This window comes from Apteryx mantelli, chromosome 4, assembly GCF_036417845.1.
Source record: "Apteryx mantelli isolate bAptMan1 chromosome 4, bAptMan1.hap1, whole genome shotgun sequence".
NCBI classification, from domain to species: Eukaryota; Metazoa; Chordata; class Aves; order Apterygiformes; family Apterygidae; genus Apteryx; species Apteryx mantelli.
Window position 1 is genome coordinate 52,128,755 of NC_089981.1, and position 13,513 is coordinate 52,142,267.

Genomic DNA, 13,513 nt, shown 5'->3' on the forward strand with positions numbered 1-13,513 from the left:
CCTATTGAAACTAGAGGATCTAATACTACACTTCCCTTCAAGCTAAATAAGACAACAGCTAAATACCTCTTTGTTTAGTAATTGCTAAAAACAGAAGACATTACCGCACAAAGCAGGCTGAGCAGGGTCTGGACCTGGCAAGAGAAAGGCAATCATGGGAACTGATGCCCCAAATGTGGAGATTAGTGCAACGAATAACGCAGTTCTGCTCTGAGAGAAGAAAACTGATCAACCCCAACCAATTGCCAAAAAGTTTTGAGGATGAATAAGGTATCTAAGTCAACATATGAAGCAGATCCTAACATGTGAGGCTTTCTGTAAGCCAATGTTAAGTACATAATTTCTACCATGTTAAACTACTGTAATTATTCCTTTGGTATTCAGTTTCTTGTCACTCAAAGCATGTGAAATACTAAAAGCGTAAAACTGTGTGGTTTTTTTGTTTTTTTGGTTTTTTTTAAGAATAATAAGAACAGGTTTCTTTATTACTTGGTAGCTCTTTAAAGGAAGCCATGCAAAATGGGTTTACTCTCTCAAAATACTGATAGGTCATTTTGAGACTTAAAATAAATCTCTGAAACGCATTAAGCAGGTGAACAGGATTTCAGCTTCATCTTTTAACCACACCGTATTTCTTGGCTAATTACTAGATGGCTAATTACTTCCAGCTATTTCTGAACAAAGGTCTAACTACCTCTATTGGAGTCATCAGTATCTAACATACACTGGGGAGAGGGGAAGTTATCTGTCCGGGCATTAGACAAATAATAGACTTACTGACTGTTAGAATAAAATCAAGAGAACAAAACAAAGTAACTGAAAAGGACAGTAGACCAGTTTGCTTACATCACTACTTGAGGAAGGCCTAGAAGAAAGTTGGACGCCTAACAGTATCCGAAAGCCTTTGGGTTATTTTATTTCAGCCATATCATGCCCTAAGTTTTGGCAAGAATAAATATATGTATGAGCAAGTAAAAAGTCTTCCAGTCCTTCACCCTTATATTCAAATAGTCTTTTTCGTAGCACTGGTACATCAGACAAAACTTGATTTATCCTTTAGAAACAGTCTAATCCACAAAAGATTTGCAGCATCTCTAACCTGTTTTCAGAAGAGTATGTTGCATAGGAAGCAAATGGTGTGCCGAGGAGGAGGCTCAGTGTGGTCAGGAGGAGGAAGGACTATAAGAGAATCCCATGAGAAAACTATGTCTTGCTCAACCCAGCCTCCAACTGAGCTGTTATAAATGTAAGCAATAATTTAAGTCAAGTAAAGTATAAGGGATTAGGTGTGTACTTAAATATTTTCTTGAATTGACATGTAAACCAGGAAAACTATGAAAATGCAAAATTCACTTTGGAATGCTACACCCAGATCAGGTAATACAAGGCTTTCTGGATAATTGTACAATACCTGGATTGTCTATGTATGTATTTATAGCCTTTCGACACTGTAGAAGTGGGACATCCCACATATGTTGAACATCTCAATAACTCTGGAATGTATAAAAGAAGATGGAAAATAGGACATAGCAAAATTCAGCTGTCCAGAATTACAAAAAATTGGGCAAGAATTAGCAGATATCTTCCAACCTCAGTCTTAAAATCCTATTTCCTCTGATATTAGTCATTCGTAGGAAACATTTAAAAGAGCAATGAACAGTTAATGCTGATTGTTGTGGCTCATTAGCCAGTCAGTGATAGATGTATGTCCTGTATGTACTCATTTAGGGTAACAAATATTTGCACATGGGATTGAAGCACTGAAAAACCATACACCCACAGATATTGTCTCAGTTAGCCCTCCCTTTCAAGGCCTGGTTCACTCCCTCCTCCCTCTCCATCCCTCCATTTGCCTTGTAGCTTTGTTCAGATTATGAGTTATCATCACTGTGTACATGAAAACTGGAACCAAAAACAGTCTGTGCCTAACATAATCACTCAAATCATTCTCAGCTAATGATTTACTGCTTGCTTTACTTCCCCACTCACTCTCTGGCTTTTTTAGGGCAAAGTCATAATTTTTTGAATGTTGCTAGAGTACTACACACTCCAATGAGGCTTAGAATGCAATAAAAAAGATTTAATAACAAAGGGGATAAATAGAACATTCTAATATTTTCCCATTAGCAAAAAACAGTATGTTTCTACTATGATGGCACAGTGTCCTGTGCCCAGAACAAGCTAAGAACTGCCTTCTGCTAATGCCACATCAGTGGAAGCACTTTTAGCTGGAAATACCACGTCTCTGCTGATCCGATTCTTCAATGAGACTATTCACTGTCTGTTTCTGGGGAGAGAATGAATGAAGGAGTTGGATCAATTTATCTGAGAGTCTTCAGGATACAATCTGATAGATGATGAAAGAACTTTAATACGTAATTGAAATACCCTGTACTGAAATAGGCATGTTAAACCTCCATTGATTACACACACTGAGCTATCTCAGACCTTCAAAACAGGAATTGAGTTGTTTATCAGTGAAAGCCAAACTTCTAAAAAGCTGGCTCCCCACTACAGAGCCTTTGTGTTGGTAAATTAGCTTCAGGAAGAGAATCAAAATGAATTAAAACCACATGGAGATTCACTCCCTTTACCCCCCTTTTACCCTTTCCTTTCTCTACATGTATCCTCTCACCAGGAGACAGAGGCCAGTTCAGTCTAATTTAGTCCAGTGTTTTTGTTTCCCAAAGTCTCAGTCTTGGGCTGAGTCCATTAATAGGCTGCAGCTGATTTTAATCTAGATGAACTCAAGACTTCTCTCTTCTTTGGTTTTAAAAAGATTACAAATTGTGTGTTATATAAATAGAGGGAAAAGGGAAAAAAGAACCAGAATGAGTAAAAAATCTGCTCTCCATTAGCTGACCTGCTGAACAAGCCTGTGATTCAAATAAAGATGAGAAATGAAAGTTGTGGGGGAAAAAGTACCCAACTAAAAGCTCTAGTGATGCTGTCCCCAGACACACTGGTAAGAGGAGATGCAGTAATGTCTAATAGCTACCATTACCATCTTAACAACACAAAAGGGAAGATTTTCCACAAAATAATATAATAATGAGACTACACAAGCGGCAAATCAGATGACTCAAAGACTGTTCTGAGAGTTTGCAGCACCCATTCCCAGTCCAACTTAAAATCAGATTGATAGCAATTGGGATCTTTTAACATCTCGTGTTTCTTTGCTAGCCAAGGTGGAATACATTGGTGGTCTTAGGTTAGTTCCTCATCAATAGTTGGCAGTATAAAAGAATGCCATGATACCCATGCTGACTGATTCTTTTATGGGGTTTCATCATAGAAAACAAACATCCAAATGGACTCTTTGAAAAGGGATGTTTTACCTAGAGAGAGTAGCCACAGGGCAGTGCTGAGGTACCTTGGTAGAATAGGCTATAAAGTTTGTGTATGTGTCTTGTCCTCTGCAACAACCAGTTCTGGGTATCTCAGGTAAGTGAAAGAAGGAATGAAACCTCATATCAAATGCAATACAAAATTAATTTTCCTTCTGTCCAGAAAACCTAGTCTAGATTAGTCCAACAAGTATCAAACAGAAGAGGTTAACTAGCCTGCAACAGAAGGCAAACAGGAGAAATTATTTTTGGTATAATACAACAGCTCAGAGTCTTTAACACAACAGTCTTCTCACCATGGTGAAGAATGACAGAAGAAAATCACTCCCTTCTAGTGCTGTTTCTCATGACTGCAGTTGTATACGACTGCCAACAAGCCTGTCAGTCCTGCTATACACAAGTACTAATAAGATTACAGTCAAAACACTTTCATATTATTGGTATCAAACCATTCTGTAGAGACATTTTCAATTGTTTCTTTTCCTCCTGTCACACAGAAGGAAGATAAGGAGAGCTGAATGCTGTAATTCTCCTTCATCTCAACAGCTCCAGTTTCTTCTTTCAAATTTCTGAACTACTTAGACTTACTCCTTTTTGCTTCTCAGTACAGTATGTTTTTAATGTATTTCACCCTAAATTAATGTTATGTGCTCTCACCCCCAGACCCCCCAGCACAAGTTTTCTTTAGTAATTTCCTTGGGTACTGATTTTTGAAATACCAGATTTAAACACTTAGAGAATGCTATCACACAATACAGCTAACGATCTGAAAATTGAGAATGCCAGCTTGAATTCTCCGGCTGCTTTATGTCACTCTGGAACTGTCCATATAGTCTTAGGACACTGGACAGTTCAATTGGCTTTCCATCTGCTGTGTATTACTATACATTTACAAAGCAGCTTGAATCAGCTCCTGTACCCCCTTCTCTCCTGTGTTCCCATGAATATTCCCATGGGGAATTCCCATCCCCATGAATATAAGCATGTGCAAGTACTTACTCTTTTCCCTTTCCATATGCCTTTTCTTGCCCTTTTTCAACATTCCCATAGGTATCCCCATCCCTCCATTTCCCTACACCTTATTCAACTGGATAGACCCCTTTGAACACACTCCTCTGTCATAATTCACCTTTCATTTTCTGTCCTCTATATTTCCCTAAATAAACACATCTTCATTTCCTCCTAATATACCCTACATTCATCTGCTACTAGTTTAACCCTTGCCCTCCTTTTTTTCAGGAGACTGGGTGAAATTAATGATTTTTAAAATAATTACAATACTACAGCTTTGACTTTCATTTTTCATGATGTTCAGCTTAACAGAGCTGAAGCATTAAAAGCTTCCTTTTAGAGGAATCTCATGAAGAACTCACGCATAACTGCTCTATCTAAAAATGGCTACTGTTATGCTGGAGCAAAGCCAAATGTGAAGGGACTATGAACAGCAAGTGCACAGAGTGTAAATACTCAAGGCAACCTGTAATCACAGTCCTGGGGGGAGAACAAAAGGATGGCAGCTATTTTGAAAAAGGAGGTCTCTTTATAGATTTGTCTGTAATACACTTTGATTCTTCAAGTCTGGCTGAAGAATACAAGCAAATAAGTAATTTCAATCCACAAGAGAAAAAAGAGGTTTCTAATAATTTGTGAGCAAGATTTTTAGTGAGCTATACTTACAAACAAAACATCCCAAGAAGCTGGAATCTTCGATTTATTATTACAAATTAAAAATCTCTAAATAATATTTGATAATCCATTTCAGAACTCCCAGAAATGTTATTATCTGTTTGTTAATGCTGTCATTTTGGGAATAACATACATCTGTTTTACAAAAAACAAAGACAGTACACACCTGCATAAAGTAAAAATCTCTGCTTTGACATAGAAAGGAAATACAACAGATGTCGTAAAAGTAATCAATACTAAAACAGTAGATATACAGAGAAAGGCATGGACTCTAATAAGAAGAATTACACAGTCCTATCACCTTCACCTGAATAGAGCCCCTTGTAATAAGTCTGGATGGAAACCAGCAATTTTTCATTCTTTTCAAATGGGGCAAATGTAATTTGGAAGGGGTCTTTATGAAATGACTTGAGGTTTTATTTGCATAACTTTTCTGGAGTTTGACTATGCCTATGACTATATTTGGTTGTACGTGGGTGGCTGTGGGATGGGTGGACAGCTGGATGAAAAACTATGACAAAAGGAATCTTGTCCCATTTCCTGCCTCCACTTCATTCACTAATGAGTACTGCTCTGGGTCATTCTCAGTATTTCTTCATCTGTTGTTGCCTCGTCTGTAAAAGGGGCACCCCAGCAGTGGAGCTGTTGTCAGCTTGTCTTGAGAGTTTATTCGGCTGCCTCTCACCCCTGCAGCTGTGTGGGATTTTAAGTGCCTGGCCGTAAACAACGCCATATTTCGTGTTTCTTTTTGGATGAGTTGAAGGCCAGTCTGGGGCCAGATGTGTTTGCTGGTGTAATCTGTTTCCCATTTCTTGTAATAAATGCATATCTCAACAACTAATAACAAAGTGAAATCAGGATTTATCTGTTGTCTTCTTCAATGTGATTTGTGTTGGAAAGATGATGTTAATAAACATAGGGAAGTCTTCAGCCTTGCCTTTCTTTTTGGAGTACTTTAAATATTCAATGAATGTATCCCTACTAGTAAACAACTAGACTAGCGAGTTTGATGCTACTAGACTCCTCCTGTAGCAAACAGTATCACTCTGGCTAGCCTGTGGAAACAAAGCCATCTTGCTTCTTTAGGAAACACTGGTTTGCAGTAACACTGCTGTATTTATTCTTGTTTCTTTTATCAGGTCAGTTCATTTGAAAAGGTTTCCTCCTGGTTACAGGTTTATTCTTTTTACTAGGATTCTCTTATAAAAGGCTTCTAGATATGTACAGATAGGTTTCAGCAGGATCTCACAGCACAAATTATTCTGTTACCAAGCCTGGTCCCTTTACTAGAATCCCAATTAGAGGAGCCACATGAAGATTGTGTCTCTTTCTCTATATACAGGAGAGTTCCTGCTGAGTTCCAGTAAGCCTCTATCCAAAGAAAAGGAGAAAATCACACCCCCATTCCATTATAGCAAAAAGATACTTATTAATTTGTATTTTAAAATGATGTTGAAATAGCTTTTCCCTTCCAAACAGGTGCAAAGGTGAGGCAGTGGGAAGAGGAGGGAAGTGGCTGCAACTAATAGCCAACATGATACATGCTGTTGCAGTGCAACACACAGCTTAGCACCTCACGGCTCTCCCTCTCCTTCCTTCCAATCAGACCACAGTCACCTCTGCCCCAACTCCACATATCTATTATATTATGACCCTCTCTCAGTTAAAACCTCTGTTGAAGTCTGTCAGAGATACTCCACCAATGAAAAGGAAATAAAATAACCTCTCATTAGGCACGGCTTTGATACTAAACCTCTGGCAGCTGCTACATGGGCTTTTACCTCTGCTAAAAGTTGAAATAATTAATTACACACACACATATATATTTATATGTAGTAGGTACATAAAAGTAATAAACATAGTTTCTATGAAGAAAGTCATAGAGTTGTTATTTCCCCAAGAAGCTTTTCAGAGAAATGCCCGAAAGTTTCATCCCAAAGGAGGTTTTGCGTAGCCTCCCTGGGAGGGAGAAGGAAGTCCTTTCACAATGCAAGGCCGGTCTACTTGCAGATGTATCAAAACAGCACCTACTTTTATTCCAGAGAACTGTTTCCCAAGAGTATTCAGTTTATCTGTTGCCTTTGGTTACACTAATGAATGTTCCACTCACTCAGCCTTGCTAGTTCTGTTGAGCAAACAGAGCTATGAAAGAACTAAGTATACTCTATTACTTCTGCACCTCTTCAGTTTTATTCTAATACCCAAGTACAAAACACCGTAACTGCACATGTAAAACTCCATGAATGGCATAAAGACATCAGCTTTAGTGGGCAGGGAAGGCCCCATTTACTCCATCAAAACCACTCCTGATGATATGCGAAAATGAAAGAAGCCCTTTTAGCATTTAGGAAACAAAGAATATTTCTAGGGTTAGCAATTATAAATAACAAAACAAAACCAGAACTTTTTTACTTTTAAACTGAGCATTCTTGCTGTGCCTTGACTGAGATGTGCTAAACGTAGAATCCCACAAAATAATCTTGGATTTTCTCTTCAAAGAACCACCACACTTTAGGATGCCAGTAATGTAAAAAATATCTGAGCCTGGGCAGAATCTTTACCCCACTGCTCCATTTGGGTTTTCAGCATTTTACCTAGCTTTCACGTCTACTATGTGAAATAAAGACCAATTTGCTTCCAGAAGGCTACTTTGGTGGATGGTCTGTTCACTCTGTTTTTTTAATTTTGTTTTCCAGAACATTCAGAGTTTTCTTTCCATATTCTGTGCTGAACTTTGTGGTTTTATAGACCCGCAATACCACTAATATAATATGAGTTACACATTTTATTTCTCCCTGTATCCAGCATGGTTTTGCACACACATTGATCGCCTCCAGAACAATATGAGCCATACAAGAAGCATACTGAATTTAAGCCTGGCTCTATTTCTCCTTCTTTCATCAGTTTTGTATTTAATTGATAATACTCTGACCCCTTGAAAAATATTCCTTACACTTGACCCTCTTAGTAGTTTCATAGGATTCTCCCCATCATATTTCTATTCTTATCAAAGGCTTCCACTTTGCCAGACCAGTATGTCCTCAGAACTTAATATATTTGTTTGAACATCAACATTTACATTAAATGAAACAAGACAGTACTTTTTCTAATTAAGATTTTTACTGTGTCTGCTCTTCATCTGACTATAGTCATGTGGGTAGACCCATGAAGCAATTGTATTATGAAAGTTTGCAAGCAGTCTTCTGAAACTCCTGAAAGTATCTTATGGGCTGGAGTGAGCAAATCCCTAAGCTGAATTAACCAGTAGAATAGAGTTGTGATCACAACAAGTTTCTGGAATTACGGAAATACGTATGAAAGTGAATTTTTGTACATCATACACATCAGGGTAACCTGTGAATTAACAAGGAGTCAATCCATGGGTGGACTTTGACTCTGAAGACAAAGAAGATAAATATTTGTGGGCTTCTTTCATTTTGTGTCCAGAAATTTCAAAGCATCACATACAGGAAGTGAACCCTTTATTTGCTGTCAGAATAAGCACCCATTTGTTTCAAACACCCCAGCAACAGAGTCTTGCATCTAATGGGGTGTATATGTGTTTCTCCAAGGTCCCGTGATACTTCTACAGAGACTCTACATGAACTAGACAAAGCCAGAGTAAGACTAATGAACAGGCAGGCTAAGCAAACTTTTATGATTGCAAGGAATATCTTGAAATCATAATCTGAGTTTAGCTGATGACACAATCATTGTCTGAGTCATCTGCAAATTCGAAACAATGGCTCTGAGCATGGTAAACTTCCTCATTAATTTGACAGTGTGTCAGCCTCATGACTTGAAGGAGGGGGAGTGGGAGGGCAAGGATTCTGCCACCTCAGCAGACAGCTCTATGGGTGGAGCAGGACAGCATGAGAGGAGACAAGTATAGTAAGCCTGGCTCACAGTCTCCAGCAGACACAGTCCTGATGCCCAAGCAACATTACTGAACTTTACATTCAGGACACCCAGTGCCTGCCACTCTCAATAAGGGAATGGCATCCCTTACTGTTTCTGATGGTGAGCCACAATGCAGAGGAGGAGATAGAACAGCAGAGAAGCAGCAAAGCAGAGGAACTGGAGTTTAAAACAGGGGTTTTAAAACCTCAGACTCACATGACCTAAGTAAAACACTAACACTGACATACCTGAATTGGGGCTTTCATGCAAGGGAAGACTATTCTTTAGATAAATAGGGTGCCTGCCCTTAACCTGCTGAACTATCAATTTTTCCTGTCTAACACTGCAGAAAGGTTATGCTGCAGTGCCCTGTGCTTCCTCACATTTAAAGTTAGGGTAGCCAAGGGCAACAAAGACTCCTTCCTCTCCAGCCTGATAGCAGAGTTCTTCCTTCCTTTTGTTCACATGAAGAGCAAACACTGAGTTGAACAATAACAGTGGATGCTTCATTATGATGCTCTCCGGGGCACACAGCCCTGGTTAGTATTATCTTACCACTTGTTTTGTGTTTTGAAGGAAATTGTGAATAGCCCTTTCAATTGCTGGTGTTTCAAGATCAACACTACCTCTGCTTCCTGTATTTTAAAGTCTCCTTATTTTACCAACAATATGTGGTACTATGAAAAAAATGACACAGAACCAATGGACTGAGAAAACTGCCAGTCTAAGGTGCAAGCAATAACAAAAGACAGTTCAAACTACCTTTCTCTGAACTAGTTCAGCTACTGATTCTGAGCATTCGGGGGAAAAGAAACAAAAAGCCTCAAAGAAACCCCCCAAACCCTTAATCCTTAGCAAGTATTCAAGGACGTGTACACGAAGGCTACAGTTTAGCCTTAGGATGTATTTTATTTGGAGATATTCGGAAATCTGATCACACATCCTGGAATCAACATTAGCAGTAAACTCCTTCCTATCACATTTCCTGCTTTATGGACACCAAAAGCCTTCAGGTCATTCAGTAGAATCCGTATCCTCAGATTCATAACAGACAGGTGGCAAATCTGTTTAGCACAGACTTAGCATTTCTTCATTCTTGCAGAATTTTACTCTTCTTGGACAAATAATTTTTTTGAACAAGATACTAAGTTATCACTCACTTTTCACACTATGGGAAGGAGAGGTGAACAAATTTAATGATGATTTTGCAGACCTCCTAGGACCATCAATGCAGGCATAGTCAAGAAGATTTCAGCACCAGCTCCTGAAGTGCTCAGATTGATTTCTCACTAATTTACCCTCCTTCAGGCAAAGGGAAAAGAAAGAGTCCTGGTTGGTCATTCACTATCCACTTCTCTTGCCTAATCCAGAGGGAGGGAAGAGAGTCCCAGTCAATCACCCACTAGCTGGTTCCCAGCCTTCTGGCCTCCTGTCTGCTACAGTATCCATCACTGCTTACAGAAAGCTCTCCTTTGAACACAGGAACATCTGGAATTTTCATCCAGTCCTCAATATCTCAGCTATTATACATATTTTATAATTACATTTGTTAGTGAAATGTCTACCATTCCCTCCTAGATACTTCCCAAGCTGTTGTTGAAGTGTACATTTACTTACATTAGGGATCAATTGCAGTTTCTGTAATAACATGCTGTAGATATCTGAAGAGTGAAAGTGTTTAATTTTCTGCATCCAGACAGATATTATCATCATTTACTCACAGACAGGTAAACTGAGGCATACAGTAATTAACCAATTTATATAGATCACAGAGGAAATCACTGTTTGAACTGTGTACAAAAAATAGGTTTCTCAGGTTTCTTCTTGCTTTTAGCTCAGTCCGCAAGACTAGTCCAAAACACCACCCCCAGGCAAAGGCATTTCCAGGTGCAGCTGACATACAATGACCACGACAATCAGGGCAATGCTAATAACTGTTTCCTTTCCTTTTCCTTATATTGTCTTAATTCAGATCTAGTTTAGACTTACCAAGGTTTGCTAGCTTTATTGTGTCAGTTCAGAGTGTCAATAAAAGCATACCCCAAGTAAGGAAAACTTTACGGAAAATAGGCCTAGGCAGAAACAGTTATTCCAGTGGTGACTGGGAATGGGAGCAAAGGTAGGTACATAGCTCCATCCTCAGTCAAGTCTATTTTTCTGCAAAGATTTGTCAGCAAAAGACAGAATCTTGAACCAAATATGAGGTAAGCTGGCCTCAATTAGTGCCACACTCTCGGTTGCAGCCCTCATGTAGGTAAGCTCATTTACTCCTTCTGCCAGAAAGGGATTGGAGGATGCAGATTCAGCTTGTATACTGAAGTCTCCTGTGTGCTTGGGTGATACAGCAATAAGTGGTGCCTTTGCTGAGCCCACACAGCTGTGACCAGCTGGAGGGCTGCCTTTTCCCCTCATGTTCAGACTTGGTGGATTCATTTTACACAGGAGAAATCTGGACTTGCTCTGACTTCTGGACACTGCTTAGGAACCTTTCCTTCCAGCATGCAACAAATTCTTCAAAATGAAAATCAAACAGTGCCACAGGTGGCCGCTAGTACTCCCCACTGCTATGGTAGATGGGAGGCTACAGGGCAGTTTTGCGATGGCTTATCTACTCAGTACAGTCCAAAGCATGATCTAGAGAAAAGGGGGAAGCAAACCTGTTTCACAAGGAGAAGAAAGTATTCTGGATGATTAAAAAGTAGCTCTGATAAATTCCAGTAGAATCCTACCCAGCATTACTCAACTGGAAGGACTGCAGTCATGGAAGAAGGCCGCAAAGATGTGGGGAAGAGGCACTCAGAGACTAAGAAGATAGAGCTCCAGGTGTACAAAACATGAGGCTATGCCTCCATATCAAATATGAAGAAGGCTGGGGATCACATTACAGAACTATCAGAGTTATGCTTTAACTATCCTAATTTATTTTTTCTGGATTTTGCTATCACATTAGAATACATTGGCTTGGTTTTCAAAGGTAACAAGCACCTACAGCTCCCACTGACTTCAGTGACAGCTGCAGCTCTCAAAGTCAAGTTAAGATAGTTTGCATATTGAGAAGAACTGAAGCAAAATAAAAGGCCTATTGTTTGAATACGAACAGTTTAAACACTGCTGATGGGTGGTATATGAGTCCCTTCCCCTTTCAAATGAATTTAATTTTATGTTTTGTTTGGTTTTCCTGTTGATGCATCCTGCACCCTCCAGTGCTAAGCCAGTGGGATCCCACATACTTTTCCTGGCATGTGGAGTTTAAAATAAGAGACCTCAGCAATTGGATATCCTCAGCATTTCCAGCTATTGAGCACAATCATGAGTACCATGATCCAATTGCAGAGCAGAAAAGAAAAGATATATAGGAATATTCTCTCTTTGCAGGTACTGGGCAGACAAAAGAAAACTAAACAAACAGGATGTTCTACTCTTCTGTGAACTTCAGCAAATGACCAAGGCAGACAGGATACGATCTACAAATAAATAGCTACAATATATGTGCATGGCTGACTGATAGCTTGTTCTGGGTAATTCGCTCACAGCACAAGTATGGAATGAAAAAAGTAAAAGTGAGGATATTTCTCATTGAAAATTAACTTGGTTGTAGTGCAAGGCTCTACTTTGACATGCCTCAAGACTGAACTCCTTCATCAAATATGCACAGCCTGTAGGAGGAATGTGATGTTTTCTATACACTACTGAGCAGAAGAGTCTCTTCCTTAACACACTTGGAATCTCTTCAGGAGTGAGATACTTGGTGTTCAGGACTTAGGAAACCAGCCTGCTTATTCTAGGCTTCCCCCTTCAGTTGTGCACATCATGGCTGAGGTTTTAACAATGTCACATAGCACTCTGAAACATCATTCTTCTACTGCAGGCTGCTCAATAGCACTCTAACTTGAATAGTCCAACAATTTCTAGAAACGTCACCTCGTCACATCTTTGCTGCTGCTTTTGGGGAGGGCACCTTCATATAGTCTTGGATTATTTGGGAGACTGTTTCTGCAATCGAAAAGCTAGGAAGTTTAAACAAAAACTCAGATTCCATGGAAAACAGATAAAGGAATAAAATCTTTTCAGCAATAACATCTCTTGGCAAACACTTAGTTCTTCTAGCATCATCTGCCTGTGCTCCCTCTTCACCCATGCAGTCACGTGTGCACTGCCTTGCCTAAGCTGAGTCTTAGGGCAGGCCCTCACGGTTATTCAGATGGCAAACCAAAGGCTGGCATGCTGTTAGAGCATTCAACATGCTCTAACAAAATGCTGATTAAATCTGTTGCCTCTTTCATCTCTACAACCCTTGGTTAACTTGATCCTGTCCTGAAATTTAATCTCTCAAATTTTTCAGGCATCTTCACTGGACTGAATCATAAAGTGCCAGATTCTGATTTCACTGCAACAGAAACAACATAGAGAAACATCATAACAATCATTAGCACTATATAACCTAGATTACATTCAGACCTACTGTAAACTGAATTAATCGCTCAAATTCTGTAAGTAAATAGTGGTTTATAGCTTGTTACATTAGTTTCTTGCAAATATTTGTTATTCATGTCCAGTCTATTTTAATAGGATGTTTGTGT

At 39.3% G+C, this 13,513-nt stretch overlaps 1 protein-coding gene across 21 annotated transcripts in view; it reads right to left on the minus strand.

The window, feature by feature from the left end:
• Positions 1-13,513, minus strand: part of RAD51B (RAD51 paralog B) — a 453,279-nt gene that overhangs the window by 147,472 nt on the left and 292,294 nt on the right. The window contains exon 11 of one of the 21 annotated variants that reach the window (XM_067296582.1): positions 2,237-2,287. The exons of the other annotated variants lie outside the window; for them this stretch is intronic. Coding sequence (XP_067152683.1) covers positions 2,271-2,287 — 17 coding nt within the window. The 3' untranslated portion in view covers positions 2,237-2,270. Of the gene's footprint in view, positions 1-2,236; positions 2,288-13,513 lie in introns of those variants that run through there. 21 annotated transcript variants of the gene reach the window in all.